Source organism: Micropterus dolomieu, linkage group LG06, assembly GCF_021292245.1.
Source record: "Micropterus dolomieu isolate WLL.071019.BEF.003 ecotype Adirondacks linkage group LG06, ASM2129224v1, whole genome shotgun sequence".
Taxonomy (NCBI): domain Eukaryota; kingdom Metazoa; phylum Chordata; class Actinopteri; order Centrarchiformes; family Centrarchidae; genus Micropterus; species Micropterus dolomieu.
Window position 1 is genome coordinate 2,895,406 of NC_060155.1, and position 16,392 is coordinate 2,911,797.

At 41.4% G+C, this 16,392-nt stretch overlaps 1 protein-coding gene across 5 annotated transcripts in view; it reads left to right on the top strand.

Moving 5' to 3' along the window:
* Positions 1-16,392, top strand: part of LOC123972128 (solute carrier organic anion transporter family member 5A1-like) — a 56,234-nt gene that overhangs the window by 35,895 nt on the left and 3,947 nt on the right. For 4 of the 5 annotated variants that reach the window (XM_046051390.1, XM_046051391.1, XM_046051393.1 and 1 more), the window contains 5 exons: positions 31-229; positions 3,452-3,611; positions 5,825-6,069; positions 7,301-7,365; positions 8,878-15,104. In XM_046051390.1, the coding sequence (XP_045907346.1) occupies positions 31-229; positions 3,452-3,611; positions 5,825-6,069; positions 7,301-7,365; positions 8,878-9,398 (1,190 nt within the window). In that variant the 3' untranslated portion in view covers positions 9,399-15,104. Of the gene's footprint in view, positions 1-30; positions 230-3,451; positions 3,612-5,824; positions 6,070-7,300; positions 7,366-8,877; positions 15,105-16,392 lie in introns of those variants that run through there. The other variant, XM_046051394.1, reaches the window with a different exon arrangement.

Sequence of the window (16,392 nt, forward strand, 5' to 3'; positions counted from 1 at the left end):
TCCCCCCCCCCCCCCCCCCCCCCCCCCCAGGTGTGATCATCGTGCCCAGCGCTGGCGTGGGCATCGTCCTGGGCGGCTACATCATTAAGAAGCTGAAGCTAGGAGCTCGCGAGTCAGCCAAGCTGGCCATGATCTGCAGCGGCGTCTCTCTTCTCTGCTTCTCCACGCTGTTCATCGTGGGCTGCGACAGCATCAACCTGGGAGGAATCAATATCCCCTACACCACCGGGTGAGGAGCTTGGAGGTGGGGTGGGTGAAATTTAGGCAAGTGGCGGGTTGTCATGCGTCACTGCTGAGGAGTAGAACCACGTCATTGAATTTCCACTGTGTGTCGAGTGGTTCATTTGCGTTTCCACAGTTATGCAAAACACACTCAAAGGGTAAAGGATAGAAGGAAGGTAGCGATAAAGACAGGAGAGAACAAGCAGACAGAGCTAAAAATTAAACAAAAGGATACACTGCGAAGGAAGAGTAAAACACCCACAGAGACAAACAGAATTATGAAAGAGTCTGAAAGAGAGAGTGAGAAGCCTTGGAGTCCATTGTAACATCATCTCTCTGTCCTTTGTCGGCCTTTTTGTCTGTCTGTCTTTGTCTAAGCCAGTTAAACACACTCCTCTGCTGTAACCTGATGGATATCCTCAAAGAAAGGCGACGTCTTCCCCAACTCGTTAATGTAAAGGTTGTGAGTAGGACCGGGTTTCTGGATTCTAGTGTATTGATATTTGTTCTTAGTCTTGTTTGCGTCGTCTAAACGTTAAAAGACCTCGTGAGCTAAATGCTATTTGTTTAAAAAGTGGTTAACTACCATTAAACATGCTGTAAAGCTTTACATTTCCTTCTGGGCTTCCGATGTGTAGGTAAGATCTTTTCCTATACTCATCTCAAATCAAGCTTTGTGCAGTTTGACGCTTTTATCCAAGGCGACTTACATTTGAGGAACAACATACAAGCATCAACAGAGCATCAAATACAGATCTGCAACTGACCATACATACTAGTAAGAGCAGCAATAAGTATTAGTAAGAGCTCACAGTAAATATCACATCAATGGGGTAAATACCTGGGGAAGGTAAAAAAAAGTGCAATCAATACAAGATCATTGTAGGGGACAGAAGAAGAGAAGCACAGGAAGTGCATATTAGAGGTTAGGGGTTAGAGGTGTTATAAGAGTAAGTGTTCTCGGAAGAGATGAGTGTTCAAGAGCTTCTTGAAGTTAGAGAGGGACGCCCCTGCTCTGATGGCGTGTGGTAGCTTGTTCCACCATCGTGGTGTCACAGATGAGAATAGCCGTAAGTTTGTATTATGGAGTTTAGGTAGATGGGTGCAGACCCAGTAGTCACTCTGTATGCAGCATTAGTGACTTGAATTTGATTCTGGAGGCCACGGGGAGCCAGTGGAGGTCACTGAGTAATGGAGTTACATGAGTCCTTTTGGGCTGATCAAAAACCAGACGTGCTGCTGCGTTCTGAACCATTTGTAAGGGTTAAGGCTGGTTACTCTATCTGTTTAACCAATGGATGCAGCAACACAACAGGAAACACAATTTTTTCAATTCAAGTACAGCACAGCACATGAAAATAGTTGCAGACAGTGATAAGAGGTCACTGTGGTAACTGGCTGCAGTCAGACAAAACATTTATATAGTAGAAATAGTATAATAGTAATATTTTAGGACTTCAACTAAAAATTCTTTTCATTAAAAAAGTAATAAATTGTTTTGTCTGCAAAATGTCAGAAAAGGCAATTTTCCTGATGATTTCACCTCTGTGAAATCTTGTTTTCTCTAACTGTAGTGACAGCACAAAAGCAGCAAACCCTCACATCGGGAACACTTTACAAATCGGTTGTTATCTTATTGAATTTATTTGCCAGCTATATAATGTTTAGTATTTTACTACAAAATATTGTTTTATAATGTATATTATGAGTTATCTCGGCCTGTAATCTTTTGCAACACATCCTGCTGTGAGTAGAACGACGGATCCAGTTCACCAGCTATGTTCTCAGGTTCAGAGGTGAAACAGTTAGTTGGTTAATTGATTACTGATAATTAATTGGCAACTATTTTGATAATTGATTATTGGTTCAGTCATTTTGCAAGAAAAAATACAAAACCTTTGCTGCTCAAATTGGTCATAAATGATATTTAAATGAACATTTTTGGGGGTTCAGTTCAACAAAACAAGCATTTTGAAGAGGTCACCTTCCCAGCATGGGTATTGCACAGGTGTGCCTTAGGCTGGCCACAATAAAAGGCCACTCGAAAAGTTTTATGGGCATATAACATTTTATTGACAAAATGACTAATTGATTAATCAAGAAAGAATAGAATACCAATGAGAGTACCAAAAATGGATTATTGCTGAAAATAGTACCCATCCAAATCACTATTGCCTCCAGTTTGAGAGCTGCTGAGAACCACACTCAGACTTTCGATGGCAAAAACAAATGATGTTGTCATCCTTGTAACAATGATCTGACTAGCGTACTTATTGATATGCCAGATGTAAAGCAAACATAATCAAACCTTTGGTACGAAAAAATCAATTACATTTGTCCACACTCTTGCCACAAACTTCTATAATGCACATGTTTTGGTCACGTTTCAGTGTCATAAATTTTGACAGAACAGAAAAGAAAAACATCAACTACAGTAAAACTGTAATTAACTTTTGGCCGAAATACACCAAAGCAGCTCTCATCATGATCATCCACTAACATCTGCTGATTGTAGTTGGCCGGTTTTTCTGTGACAGCCAGACACCACCCTGCATTGGCTGGTGCCATGTAAAGAAAGGAGCTATCAAATGTTGATGCCCACAAATGTACCCATCTGTGGTTTTTGATGGACGTAAGTTTTGTTTGTTCTTTTGGCACAGATTAAAGAGGTCTAAAGGTAGACGGTGTTTTTTTATTCTTTAGCCATCTTAATGACCTCCCTTGGGGTCACTCCTGTCAGGTCTCATTGATTCCAGGAGTACACAGGGTCTTGCAAAGCACTTATATTAGAGACAGCTGTTAGCTGACTGTAGTGTGGCCTCTCTCGTATTAAATCATTTTCCGGTGTGACAGCGTCAGCGGTAATTTTTATCACCCCATCTGTGGCTGAGTTCAGGGAGGAAGCAAGTGTTCAGATCCGTGCGGGATAACAAATAACAAGCCAGTAAACGGAGGCGTTGTCTTTGGGACGGAGCGTCCCTGAGAGCGATTACATGGCAACGATGGAAAACGTCCAAGGACAGCTTGGAAGAGAGGATCTTTGGCTGACCGCCCTCTTGAATTCTCTCGTGTCGTCTATTGGTCCTTCTTGCCCTCCACTGTTCATCTTTGGTTTTGTTTCTTTAATGCTCTTTTGTTGTCTTCTTAATTTTTCTGTTCTTTCCTTTTGATATTGTCGAGTTTTAAAAATGCAAAGCCTAAAAAGCTGCTGCATATTTTCTCTCTCCAGACCGACCCTCACCATGACCCAGAGGAACCTGACCGGAGGTTGTAATGTGAACTGCGGCTGTAAAATCCACGAGTACGCTCCAGTCTGTGGCTCTGATGGCATCACGTACTTCAACCCCTGCCTTGCTGGCTGCAGCAGCGTGGGCAACGACAGCACCGGGGTAAGAGTAAGCCAGAACCTCCAGGCCTGAAAAGTGAAGCCAATTCGAAGTGCCTTAAATCTGCGTTCTTTCTAACAGCCAGCAGGGGGCGACTTCACTGGCTGCAAAAAGAAGTGCGATTTTATATAATCCCAATTCCAATGAAGTTGGGATGTTGGGTAAAACCAAAATACATTCATTTGCAAATCCTTTTCAACCTATATTCAATTTAATACACTACATAGACAAGATATTTAATGTTCAGACTGATGTGTTTTGCAAATATTCACTCACTTTTAAATTTGATGCCTTTCAAAAAACACCTGTTTGGAACATTCCACAAGTGAACAGGTTAACTGGAAACAGGTGAGTGTCATGATTGGGTATAAAAGGAGCATCCCCGAAAGGCTCAGTCATTCACAAGCAAGGATGGGGCGAGGTTCACCACTCTGTGAACAACTGCGTGAGCAAATAGCCCAACAGTTTTAGAACAACGTTTCTCAACTTACAATTGCAAGGAATTTAGGGATTTCATCATCTACGGTCCATAATATCATCAGAAGATTCAGAGAATCTGGAGAAATCTCTGCACGTAAGCGGCAAGTCCAAAAACCAACATTGAATGGCTGTGACCTTCGATCCCTCTGCATTAAAAACCGACATCAATGTGTAAAGGATATTACCACATGGGCTCAGGAACACTTCAGAAAACCATTGTCAGTTAACACAGTTCGTTGCTACATCAACAAGTGCGAGTTAAAACTCTACCTTGCAAAGCGAAAGCCATATATCAACAACACCCAGAAACGCCGCCGGCTTCTCTGGACCAGAGCTCATCCGAGATGGACTGACGCAAAGTGGAAAAGTGTGCTGTCCACATTGCAAATTGTTTTTGGAAATTATGGACATCGTGTCCTCCGGGCCAAAGAGGACCATCCGTATTGCTATCAGCACAAAGTTCAAAAGCCAGCATCTGTGACGGTATGGGGGGGTGTTAGTGCCCATGGCATGGGGAACTTGCACATCTGTGAAGCACTATTAATGCTGAAAGGTACATACAGGTTTTGGAGCAACATATGCTGCCATCCAAGCAACGTCTTTTTCAGGGACGTCCCTGTCTATTTCAGCAAGACGATGCCATGCCACATTCTGCACGTGTTACAACTGCGTGGCTTCGTAGTAAAAGAGTGCGGGTACTAGACAGTCCAGACCTGTCTCCCATTGAAAATGAGTGGTGCAAAATACGACAACAGAGACCCCAGACTGTTGAGCAACTGAAGTTGTACATCAAGCAAGAATGGGAAAGAATTCCACCTACAAAGCTTCAACAGTTAGTGTCCTCAGTTCTCAAACGCTTATTGAGTGTTGTTAAAAGGAAAGGTGATGTAACACAGACGTAAACATGCACCTGTCGCAGCTTTTTTGGAACATGTTGCAGGCATCAAATTTAAAGTAAGTAAATATTTGCAAAAAACAATAAAGTATATCAGTTTGAACATTAAATATCTTGTCTTTGTGGTGCATTCAATTGAAATCATTATATTCTGTTTGTATTTACGTTTTACACAATGTCCCAACTTCATTGGAATTGGGGTTGTAGAAGTGACAGAGAAAATTAATAATTCTTACTTAATTTATTACCTCAGTAAACACTTTCCAGGTGTATGGTCTCAGTAGCTAGTTTCAAGTCTTCTTCAACACAGCATGATGTTCATTTAGTAAATTGTGGTCCTATTTAGAGCAAAATAGACGATAAAGCAGCGTATGCTTTAGGGCATGGCTACCTTGCAATTGACAAGTCGCTACCACGTGACCTGCCAGGCGTAGTAATGGGTGTCCCCTTGTAGGTCCACCCTCTTATCCAAATATGATCACTTCTGGTTCCCCCCCAAAAAAACAGGATAGCGAAGGACAAAATACCAAACTTGAGGCCTCAGATCAGCAGTCCACTAACCAATGAGTGATGTCACGGTGACTACGGCCACTTCTTTTGTACAGTCTGTAGTTAAGAGACGGATACAGTGGATAACCGGGACGGGCTGATACCGTTGTACAGCTACGATTTAAGTCCCCTTATTCAAATATCAAGCTGTTACACATCTAACATTTCTATTCTGGTTTACAAACTAGGAAGAAGCTATGAAAATAATTTTGTGAGAAGAAGCAGAGAGAGGCTTGATGATGTTGAAGTCAAAGTGCCTAAAACTCTATACATATGCCTAACTACCCTCCAGATTCGTAACTACTCAGACTGCGCCTGTGTCCAGAGCCGGCAGGTCATCACGCCGTCGTCAAGCGGACAGGGCAGCAATCAGCTGCAGCTCGTCATCGTCAAGACCTACCTAAACGAGAATGGCTATGCCGTGTCGGGGAAGTGTGACCGCACCTGCAGCACCCTCATACCCTTCCTCGTCTTCCTCTTCATCGTCACGCTCATCACTGCCTGCGCCCAGCCCTCCGCCATCATCGTCACCCTCAGGTATGACCAGTTTGTTTTACACTCATTGTCAAGGTTAACGTGATAATATGGGCTGACATTTTTCTAGAGAATCCATATATGGGCAATACTCATCAAAAGTAATCATGACATGATGATTGTTTGCCAGCAGGATCATCTTCTCTCTTCATTTCTGGCTCTAAAGCTTTTAAATATTGCCTTATATTTGGAATTCATTATTGTCTGAATTTACATTTACATTTATTCATTTAGCTGACGCTTTTATCCAAAGCGACTTACAATTGCTATATATGTCAGAGGTTGCACGCTCACGGACACAATGGTGGATGTGGGGGATTGAACCCAGGTCTCTCACACCAAAGGCATGTGTCTTGTCCATTGCGCCATCACCACCCCCCATTTAAATATAAACATTTTTATTTCTACTCCTGTCCAAACAAGTTGGTCTCTAGCAGCAAATTAAAACATATCATCATTTATAAAGTCTGCAACTAAATTCTTCCTCTTCACTAAACCCCTGTCCAAGCTGTCCAAAATCTGTCTGAAATGGTTGGTTTTACATACACAGAAGTGTGGAATTTGTTTGTAATTATGGCATCTTTAAAAGTGTTCTGATGCCATATGTATATATTTTAAGAAATATTAAGCCAATCCTGCTGGAGATTGGTGCAGTGGTCCATTTGTTGAGTCCCCAAATTCAGGAAACCTTACACATACAGGAACTAAATTTAATCACATTAGAATTAATGCTCTACCAAGCATGACTTTGCTTACCCGTCTCTTCTGACTCATGTTTTTGGTTTTTAAGATGTAGAAAGAAGAAGTACAAGCTGCTGGACTGATTGGACAGTTACCTGAGATAAAAAATAATTCATAATCTTATACATGATTATCGCTTGTTTTTACAGTTAAAGGCAGTATGATATAAAGACAAAAGTGTCCTTTTTTTTCTTAGGCTGCAATTATGTCTCATTTTTATGTACAACCATGTCATATTTAATGTGGTTTTGTATTAGTGTTTCAGTTTAGATGTCTGTATGTCTTGTGTACAGGATCATTTTTTAACGGGAAAGTTTTTGGTGTAACACAAACGGCTTCGCAACTTTTTATTGTTTTATGTGGTAAATCCCGTTCACCTGGCTGTCCATGTAGTTCAAAACGACAAGTAACAGTTATTTCATTTGGTTCACATCATCCCCTGTTATAACTATGTTCCTCAGTCTCTTTTTCTGTGTGGTTTTGTGTCTTTCAGGTCTGTAGCTGAACAGGAAAGGCCGTTTGCTCTGGGCATGCAGTTTGTTCTCCTCAGGACTCTCGGTGAGTTGACAAAAAGCTGTCACCATGGGGGGAAAAAAATACAATGAGAAAAATTATAAACGCAACACTTTTGTTTTTGCCCCCATTTATGATGAGCTGAACTCCAAGATCTAAGACTTTCTTGATGTACACAAAAGGCCTATTTCTCTCAGATATTGTGAGCACTTCTCCTTTGCCGAGATAATCCATCCACCTCACAGGTGTGGCATATCAAGATGCTGATCAGACAGCATGGGTATTAGGCTGGCCACAATAAAAGGCCACTCGATGTCGCAAGTTTTGAGGGAACATGCAATTGGCATTCTGACTGCAGGAATGTCCAGCAGGGCTGTTGTCCGTGAATTGAATGTTCATTTCTCTACCATAAGCCGTCTTCAAAGGCGGTTCAGAGAATTTGGCGGTACATCCAACCGGCCTGACAAACGCAGACCACGTGTAACCACACCAGCCCAGAACCTCCACATCCTGAGACCAGCCACCCGGACAGCTGCTGTAACAATCAGTTTGCATAACCAAAGAATTTCTGCACAAACTGTCAGGAACTGTCTGTGGGAAGCTCATCTGCATGCTCGTGGACCTCATCGGGGTCTCAACCTGACTGCAACTTTGCACAGCCATTGAAGAGGAGTGGACCAACATTTCAGAACCTGATCAACTCTATGTGAGGCAAATAGTGGTCACACCAGATACTGACTGGTTCCTGGACTCCCCTGGAACCCCCAGTACAATGAAACTGCACATTTTCAAACAGGCCTTTTGTGTAAATAGAGAAAATCTTAGCTCTTTGAGTTCAGCTCATGATGAATGGGGGCAAAAACAAAAATGTTATGTTCATGATTTTGTTCAGCGTATATTGACATGAAAAGGTTGAATATCAGCAGTTCTCTGAAGAGTCAGTGCAGCTGTACAGAGGAGGATAAGAGCGTCAGCTAAACGCATTGATTGTAAATGCACTGCACATTCTGTGACTGCTGACCGAGGGGCTGATTTAGCGTTGGGGAAACAAGATGCTGTCTTTTAATGCCTCAACATCTATAAGGACTATGGTGGTAAATTGGATTTGATACATCGGACGCCCAGAAAGCTGCTGTCAGTATAAATCAGTCAGAAAACAGATACAATCTGGGGGTGTAGAGTTTTAAAGATATGTGCATTAACCAGGCTGAGAGGGAAATAAAAGCCGCTTTGCATTATGGTAATTGTATGACCCTGTGTTTCTGGCGCCAGAATAGGATATTTCATCATTTTTATTTTCATCTGTTTCTCACAAACAAGTTTGATAAGGTTAGGGTTTGGACTTATAGTTCAGATTTTCTTAGTGTGATTAAATTCCATGGTGATTTCTCTGCTCACGAGTTTCCTCTCTTCTTCTTGACTTTCCTTTCATACTGTGTCTTCCCTCACTTCTCTGGCCTATCTGTCCCCTTCTCTTGCCGCTTTACCTCCTTTCTCTCCTCCTTCCTCTGTCATGTCTTCCTTTTCTCCCATCTTTTCCCTCTCTTCTCCACTCAGCCTACATCCCGACACCCATTTACTTCGGCGCTGTCATCGACACCACCTGCATGTTGTGGCAGCAGGACTGCGGCGTCCACGGCTCCTGCTGGGAGTACGATGTCACCTCCCTGCGTTTTGTCTACTTTGGCCTCGCCGCCAGCCTCAAGTTCCTCGGCTTCTTCTTCATCTTCCTCACCTGGTACTCCATCAAGTACAAGGAGGAGCGGGTGGAGCGCTGGCTCAAGCGCCACCTGTCGCCCGTTGACACTGTGGGCAACCTGGTCTGTCACCCGGGCGGCCACAAGGGCCATGCGCGCACCCGCTCCTGTCCCGTCAACATCCCCCGAACCGACCCCAACTCTCTGCCCTCTCACGCTCCGCTCCGTGCCGGCGCCCTCAACCGTGGTGTCAGCACCCAAAGTTGCCCCGGCAACGAGCTTAAAGCAATAACTCCCCCCCCTGCGGCCACGCCGTCAACTGCAGCGCCGCCTCCCCCTACATCGGCCCGCTCGCTGGAACACGTGTCAGTCCGAGTCTGAGTTTCAGAACGGGGTGGCTGAAGAGGCGGGTCACACCCACTGACATCTCTTTTATTCTGAAATCCAGTCAGCTGTATTTCAGCTGCACCAATCATCATGTGGAGGTCCTGCTCTCATCTCATCTCATAAAACTCTCAGAGTGGCTTTTAAGTTTTATCTGCACCACCCCAAAAACCATCAATTGGAGGTACTGATTTATTGTGGACCTCCAGATCTGTGGTCAAAAGATGAAAAGTGTAATTTGGTGACCAACCAGCCAACCTTCCTCTGACACAAAAAATTTTGTTTGTGGAAAATATTGAAAGCGGCCGGGTGCTTTCTTTGTGATGTACCAGCCGGCGCAGCAAGCGGACAAAGGCTTAGCTTCCCCACGTTGGATGGAGGAGAGTTCATCGCTCATAAAGCCCGCTTGACCCTCCCACCCCCCACCCCCCACCCCCACCTTGGCAAAATGTGCCTTCTGTCACCATGGTCCTCACATGTACAGTAAATGTGCAAACACACTGGACGTCCCTCTGACTGTGGTCAACCTGTAGAAATAAGTCACCTGAACAGATACCTCAGCTTTGCCCCTCCTGCTTCAACTCGCATCTGTGTGCTGCTTCTTCATGTGTGATTTTATTTCTTCAGCATAAACGAGCGACTTTTGTTTTCCGGACACTGCATATCAGCGCTCTCACGGAACAAAAAAACCCCTATGGAAATGTGATACACTGCAACTAAGTGTTAAGAACTGGAAACCGATGGCATGGTGCTATTTGAAAAACATTGTTTAGCGTCCATTTTTTTGCTCTTTTTGGTTGTTTTTTAGGGTTAAAAACACTTGAAAAGAACCCAACTGGACAACAGGTCACTGGGCTAAGCAGCTTGGCACGCACAGAATGCATTCCTGTCCAATGCAAAGCCTTTTGTTGCTCCTCTGACACAATGACACGTAGTATTACCGCTGGAAGTCGGATTGTTTGGCTTTTGCCAGCTCCATACAATGCATCCATACATCCGAGCCGTTTCCCTCCTGACTGCCACCCTGTTTAGTGGTTTAACCTAAAAAGAACAGGATCTGCATTTTCCATCTGACACATTCCTGGCTGGACGAGTCACCGGGGTCCTCCACGGGTCTGGAAGAATTTGGAAAGGAAAAACTATGCTTGGAGAGGTTTACAACTGAGATAGACCTTCTTGACAGACTGTATTTCTTACTACTTACCAGGCTCAATGAGAGATCCAGCCAATCATTTACCAACAGTAACGCCAACATTTGTACTGAACATGTAGGTAGACAAGTAGTCGACCACGTAGAGGTCATAGTGTAGTCGTCTTTTCTTCGTCAGCTCCGGAAATGAAAGCTGCTGGTGAATTTATGGATGAATCTTGGATCTTGCTCTGCGAAATGTTGGTACATTGTTAAACAGTAGTCCCAGTGATATTTGGACCTTCTTGTCTGAAAGAATAGGATTTGCAGTTCAGGGTTCCACACCGGATAACTGTTTTCATACATGCAGGTTAGTGTGGAAAGTAAAAAGACAGTTTCAGGGTTTTGAAAAGTTTAGAAATTTAGCAAAATCACTGGGAAAGTACAGAGAAGGCAACTGGTCACTGTCGAGCTGTAGCTAATGATTGTTTTCCTCATCTATAAATGGACTGATTCTTCTTTGAAATTAATCAATTAATTGCTTGCTCTAAAAAGAAACTGTGGAAAAACTGCCCATCACAATTTCTCTGAGCCCAAGGTGACATCCAAATCAAACAGATGCTCACATTTGAGAAGCTGAAACTATTAAATGTTTAATGTTGTGTTCGATAAATGACTTAAGCGTTTAGTCACTTATCAAAAATGTTGTTGATTAAATTTCTGTCGGTTGCCTAATCGTTTGAGCAACAGAGCAGTCCCCAAACAATGACAAGGATTTTATTATTTAAAGTAAATGAGATGTCTGGGACTCAATTACTGACAAACTGGACCAGATTAGATGACTTTTATTGCGGGTGTCACGTTAATGTCCTCTAATCTTGTAGTCAGTCTGGCATTTTGAAGAGGAGAATTGTACTTAAAGAAAGCAGGGAGAAATTATGCGTTTTAGTTTTCAAGTTGTTTCAGTCAACCACATTTAAATCTTATTCTAAAATCAGTTAGTTGGTGAAATAGTGAAAGTTATTAGCATCTAAGCAAAGAAATGCCATAATTGTAATTTTAAAAGCAACTGAATACCAAACTGAAGTGGAAGCACTGGTGAATACTTAAGTTTGCCACTGAATTTACAGCAGTGAAACGGTTTATTAGAAAACCGTCTATTTGAATTACTGTGGTTTGATTTCCCCTCTTTCAAATTTCAAAAAGGTTTTTTCACATGGTGCGATTTAAGCTTTTATTTGAGCAGTAATGGCAGCCCGGATGTTCATTGTTCATCAAAAAAATTGTACTTTGAATTTCCGTCTCCTACTTTGAGCAACTGGATTTTGACCTTAATCTAACCTAATTAAAAAAATCTAGTTACAATTTTTAGTTTTGAGTATTTGAAACTTTTCATTTTGAAACAAATAAAAAGAAAAAATATGTTGCTTTTGAAATAGCACCATTGTTCACTAATGGTTCCATTTCACAGTTAGATACATAGATTACTCATAAGAATCAAATTATTATGGCGATAATTTGCTTCCACTGTGGTTGTTTTGATTAGGGTTAGAAACTCACGTGACATTTTAAAGGGTTAGTCCAAGGCATTTCTGAGCTATAAGAACTGGAGTAACACGGTATGCATTTTTTAACAACTTAAAGCAGTATTATTTCTTAATAATCCACTTAATTCCTAAAAGAGCAGCCTCCTAGCTCATGACAGGCAGTGTTACAGCAGTGTGTGTCGCTGATGCCCCGCCCCTCCCCCATAATGAATTAACACAATTTTTGGGACTGTCTGCAGCCTGTGCAGGTTCAGTGTTATATATATATATATATATATATAAAAAACAAGGCAGTGTTGCTTGACAGTCAGTTGCTGTCCCTCGAGGACACCTGCTGGGTACATATGGAACAGCATGTAGAGACAGGAAGCCAGTTTATCCACAAACATCATGTCCCAGACTAGTGCAAGAGAAAGAGGACAGATATTTGTGATTGGTTGTTGTGAGACAAAATGGTATGTTAACTTGAAAAAGTGTTGCTGGGTTAGAAACAGCTTTTATCTCATGCAATCAGTATTTTTACATTTGAGACTTTCGATTACGTGGATATTGTTCACACTAGCGCTGTACTATTTTCATTATGAATTCATCTTATTTTCTGGATTAATAGTTTTGTGTATAAAATGTCGATGTTGATGTCATAAAAAAACAGTTTTGGTCCAACCATTCATCTGAAATCCAAATGTATTCAATTTACAACCATAGAAGAATAAAAAAGTTAACAACCTGGAACCAGGGAATCTTTGACCAATCGTTTAAGCTCTAGTTCAAACTGGAAAACCCAGCAGGTCATTTGTTTACACACACTCTTTTGTAGAGTTAAACCTGACCAAAAAACAACACTATACTCAAATTCCCCATTTGTAAGCAATCTAGATATATAGGAGCTGTTATAGAAATAACTGAATAAACAAAATGTCCTTACCGCTTCTTAGGACTACATTATAGTGTTACAAACCATTTATTCAATGTTTATATAGTGCTTATAAATGCTAAATCATACTATTTAATGGTACCAATACCTAAGCAAAATGTTTTCAATAACGTAATTTAAGGAATATAAACGTGCCACACCTCCAGTTTTTAATGTTGTTGTTACACTGATGCAACTAACAATTATTTTCATTATTATTAATATGCCACTTGTTTTCTTGATTAATCAAATAATCGTTTGTGTACAAAATGTCGTAAAATATTGAAACATGTCCATCATCTCAGTTTTTTTGTTTGTTTCACTAACAATCCAAAACTCAAAAATATTAAATTCACCATCACATAAGATAAAGGAAATTAGCCAATCTACAAACTGGCATTGGTAATGTTTGGGGGGGTTATTATGCCTGGATAATAAGTCTTATAAGTAAAATTAAATTGGATTCCTGATTTCATAATCTGAATAAGAATAAGTAAAAATCTGACCAATCGATGCCATCTTTTGATGTACATGAGGTTTTAAATTGAACAATTGGTCTGTTAAAAATCTATACTGTGAGGGCCAAAAACCTAATTTACTGTGCAGCAGACAGAAGAGTCCTTTAGGATTTCAGGAAGTGACTTCAAGTGTTGTCAAATGACCTGCCAGGTTTTTCAGACAGAAGGAAAAAAAGTCTCAAATGTAAAATAACAATTGTAACAGGAGAGATGTTTTGATGGATTTGAGATGGGGTTTTTTGTGGTATGTAAATGAACTTTCAAGATGACAGTAATCGCAAATAAGCCGGTCTGTCAGACGCACGCTGTAGAAGAGTCTGTGGGACGCAAAAGGAGGGAATGTGTCTGTGATCATCCTACACCTGCCGAAAAGCAGTGCAGAAGAAGAAAACTTGACGCATGGTTTCAGCACTCCCCACAGCAGAGACAATAGACTAGAGTAGAAACACAAAAAACATTCCATTTACATGTAAAGCGAGAACAACAAATCACAACCCAACTCCAGTGTGGATCTGTGTAGTGTTAGTAGAGCACCGAGATACTCGTCCGCCCGCTCACGTTCCGTTTCTCTGTGCCTACGTTTCAAACTTTTGATCTGCTGTTTCAGTTTGTGTATGTGACGCTCCGGTTCAGCTGGTGTCGCTGAGAGGATGAAATGTTGAGTCCACCTTCCTGATTAGCTACTTCAAAATCTTAGGGTTTCTACTGATTTCATCAGCTACTTAAAAACATGGTTCATGTATTTTTAAATTTGTTGCTTAATACTGACTGCTGTTGAATGATGGTCAAAGACAATCACTGGCCCGAGTTCTGCACCTCTAAAATCTGGCAGCTGGATGCGGGCCAGAGTCACTTCACATTTACTCCTGCAGTGTCAAAATACCCAACTATTTCATGCAATGTTTTTTTTTTTGTCTCCACCAATCCAAATGATTTTTTTTACTGACCTACCATACTAATAATGTCCTTATTTCCCTTTACACACGTTTATTTCTTCTCATATGGCGTCTCAAAATGATCTTTTTGTCTAATTGAGCAGAAATTAAGCTGAAAAATTGCAGTGTTTCAGACAGAATGTGTTTTGACTAGATTTAAAGGCTCAAAGTATCCTGAAACTCGGGACACACAGTTTTAAGTATTTTAGCCATGAATGAATACAAAAAAAACACTCTGCGGTTATGAGATTTCAAATCACGCTGGTGGTCTCAGTATTTCATCTTCACGTTGATTTTCTCTGCATCCACAGACACCAGCTCCAGGATTTTACTGCGTCACTAGTTTTTAATCCTCCTCCTGCTCCTTTCACCTCTCCTTTGAGAAAAAGGAGCCGTTTACCTCCATGTGTTGTGCAAGTCGTTTCATGTAGTGATATTGATCTGGATCTGCCCCTAAAGGCAGATGTAGGTTAGAATATTTTGAGTTTACATTCTTCTTTTTATCAGTATTGTATTTATTTCAAAAGGACATTTTGACAGACTGAAAGGCTACACTGATGAGGCTAAATATAGATTTGTGGACACACTGTTTACAAATGCCTTGGAGACTTGACTTATGTCAATAAAAATGTGAAAAAATAATAAAACAGTATTAGAGAAACTGCTGGTTTGTGGGTTTAATTCAACATGCAAAAGTTGATGTGTTGCTTTCTGGTGGTTTAACATGAAGTGAGTAAGGAATCTTCAAAGCTAAAAGATTATCTCACAGTGAAATGGAACCACCACTGTGTACCCTAAAACTTCAAATAAAAAGCCCAGTCCCAGTTGGACGCCTGTCCCCTTTACTGGCCTGGTGTGGCTACACGTTCTGACAAATAACACAGGTCTCAGTTAAGACGCTTGGTCTGACGCAACGTTGCACACCCAGTTATAAGCAGACGTGTTCAGAAACCGTTGCAAATTGTTTTGAGATTGAACCCGTCCCCAGTCTGGGTTTTTATAGACTTTCTTTGGATGTATAAAATCCACCGGGTCACCTGCTGGAGCTACTTCCAAGCTGCTTATATTGCAGCTACAAATATAAATGTTTAAAGGAGACCTATTATGCTTTTCCATATTTTAACTTATCTACAGTGTTACAGTGTTGGATGTTCATGTTAAACATGGCCAAAGGTTCAAATAATGAGGTTGAAGTAAGAAATCCCTGTGAGCAAAAACCCCAATTTCTCCTGTTCTGAACGCTCTGTATGGGGTGAGTTCAATCTCAAAACGTTGTGCACCAGTTAGCAACATTTTCGGATTGAACGACATGTTTCCTTGCAACGTTCCACAACGGGCTTTGAGGTATGTCTTCTCCTGTTTGGTGGGCATATTACAGGTGTTACCCATTCAGCTGCCACAAGTTTGTAAACACAACGGTGTTAAAAAGGCAGGAAAATGCAGTGCGCTTGCGTACACAACAGGGTGTTCGAGGCACCGCTGTTTCTGTTGAGAAAAACCTTTTGCCAAGTTTTGTAGGCGCTGAACTCACCCCTGGTAACATGCTTCAGGTCTTGGCCAATCAGAAGACAGTGGGCTTTGAGTGGGGGGGCCTTTAACAGACAGGAGCATCTACAGCTCGTTTCAGATAGAGGCTGAAATGAACCCCCACACGAAGAGCCAGTATAAGTACTTTGAATCATGCAAAGCTGCCATACAGGAGTCACAGAACTACAATATAGGACTGGAAAAGCAGCATAAATGGTCTCCTTTAAACTTATGTCAATATAGACAACTCAATTGTCCAGTTCTTTGTATGGAAACAATGAGAACCAAAGTTTACTGGCATGGTAAACATCCATCAATTATCTGCTGCCTATTGACCTTCTTATACTTATACTACTATACTTATTATTTCCATACATTCATAAAATTTACAAAAGAATCTTGAATAATGTGTATATATAAAC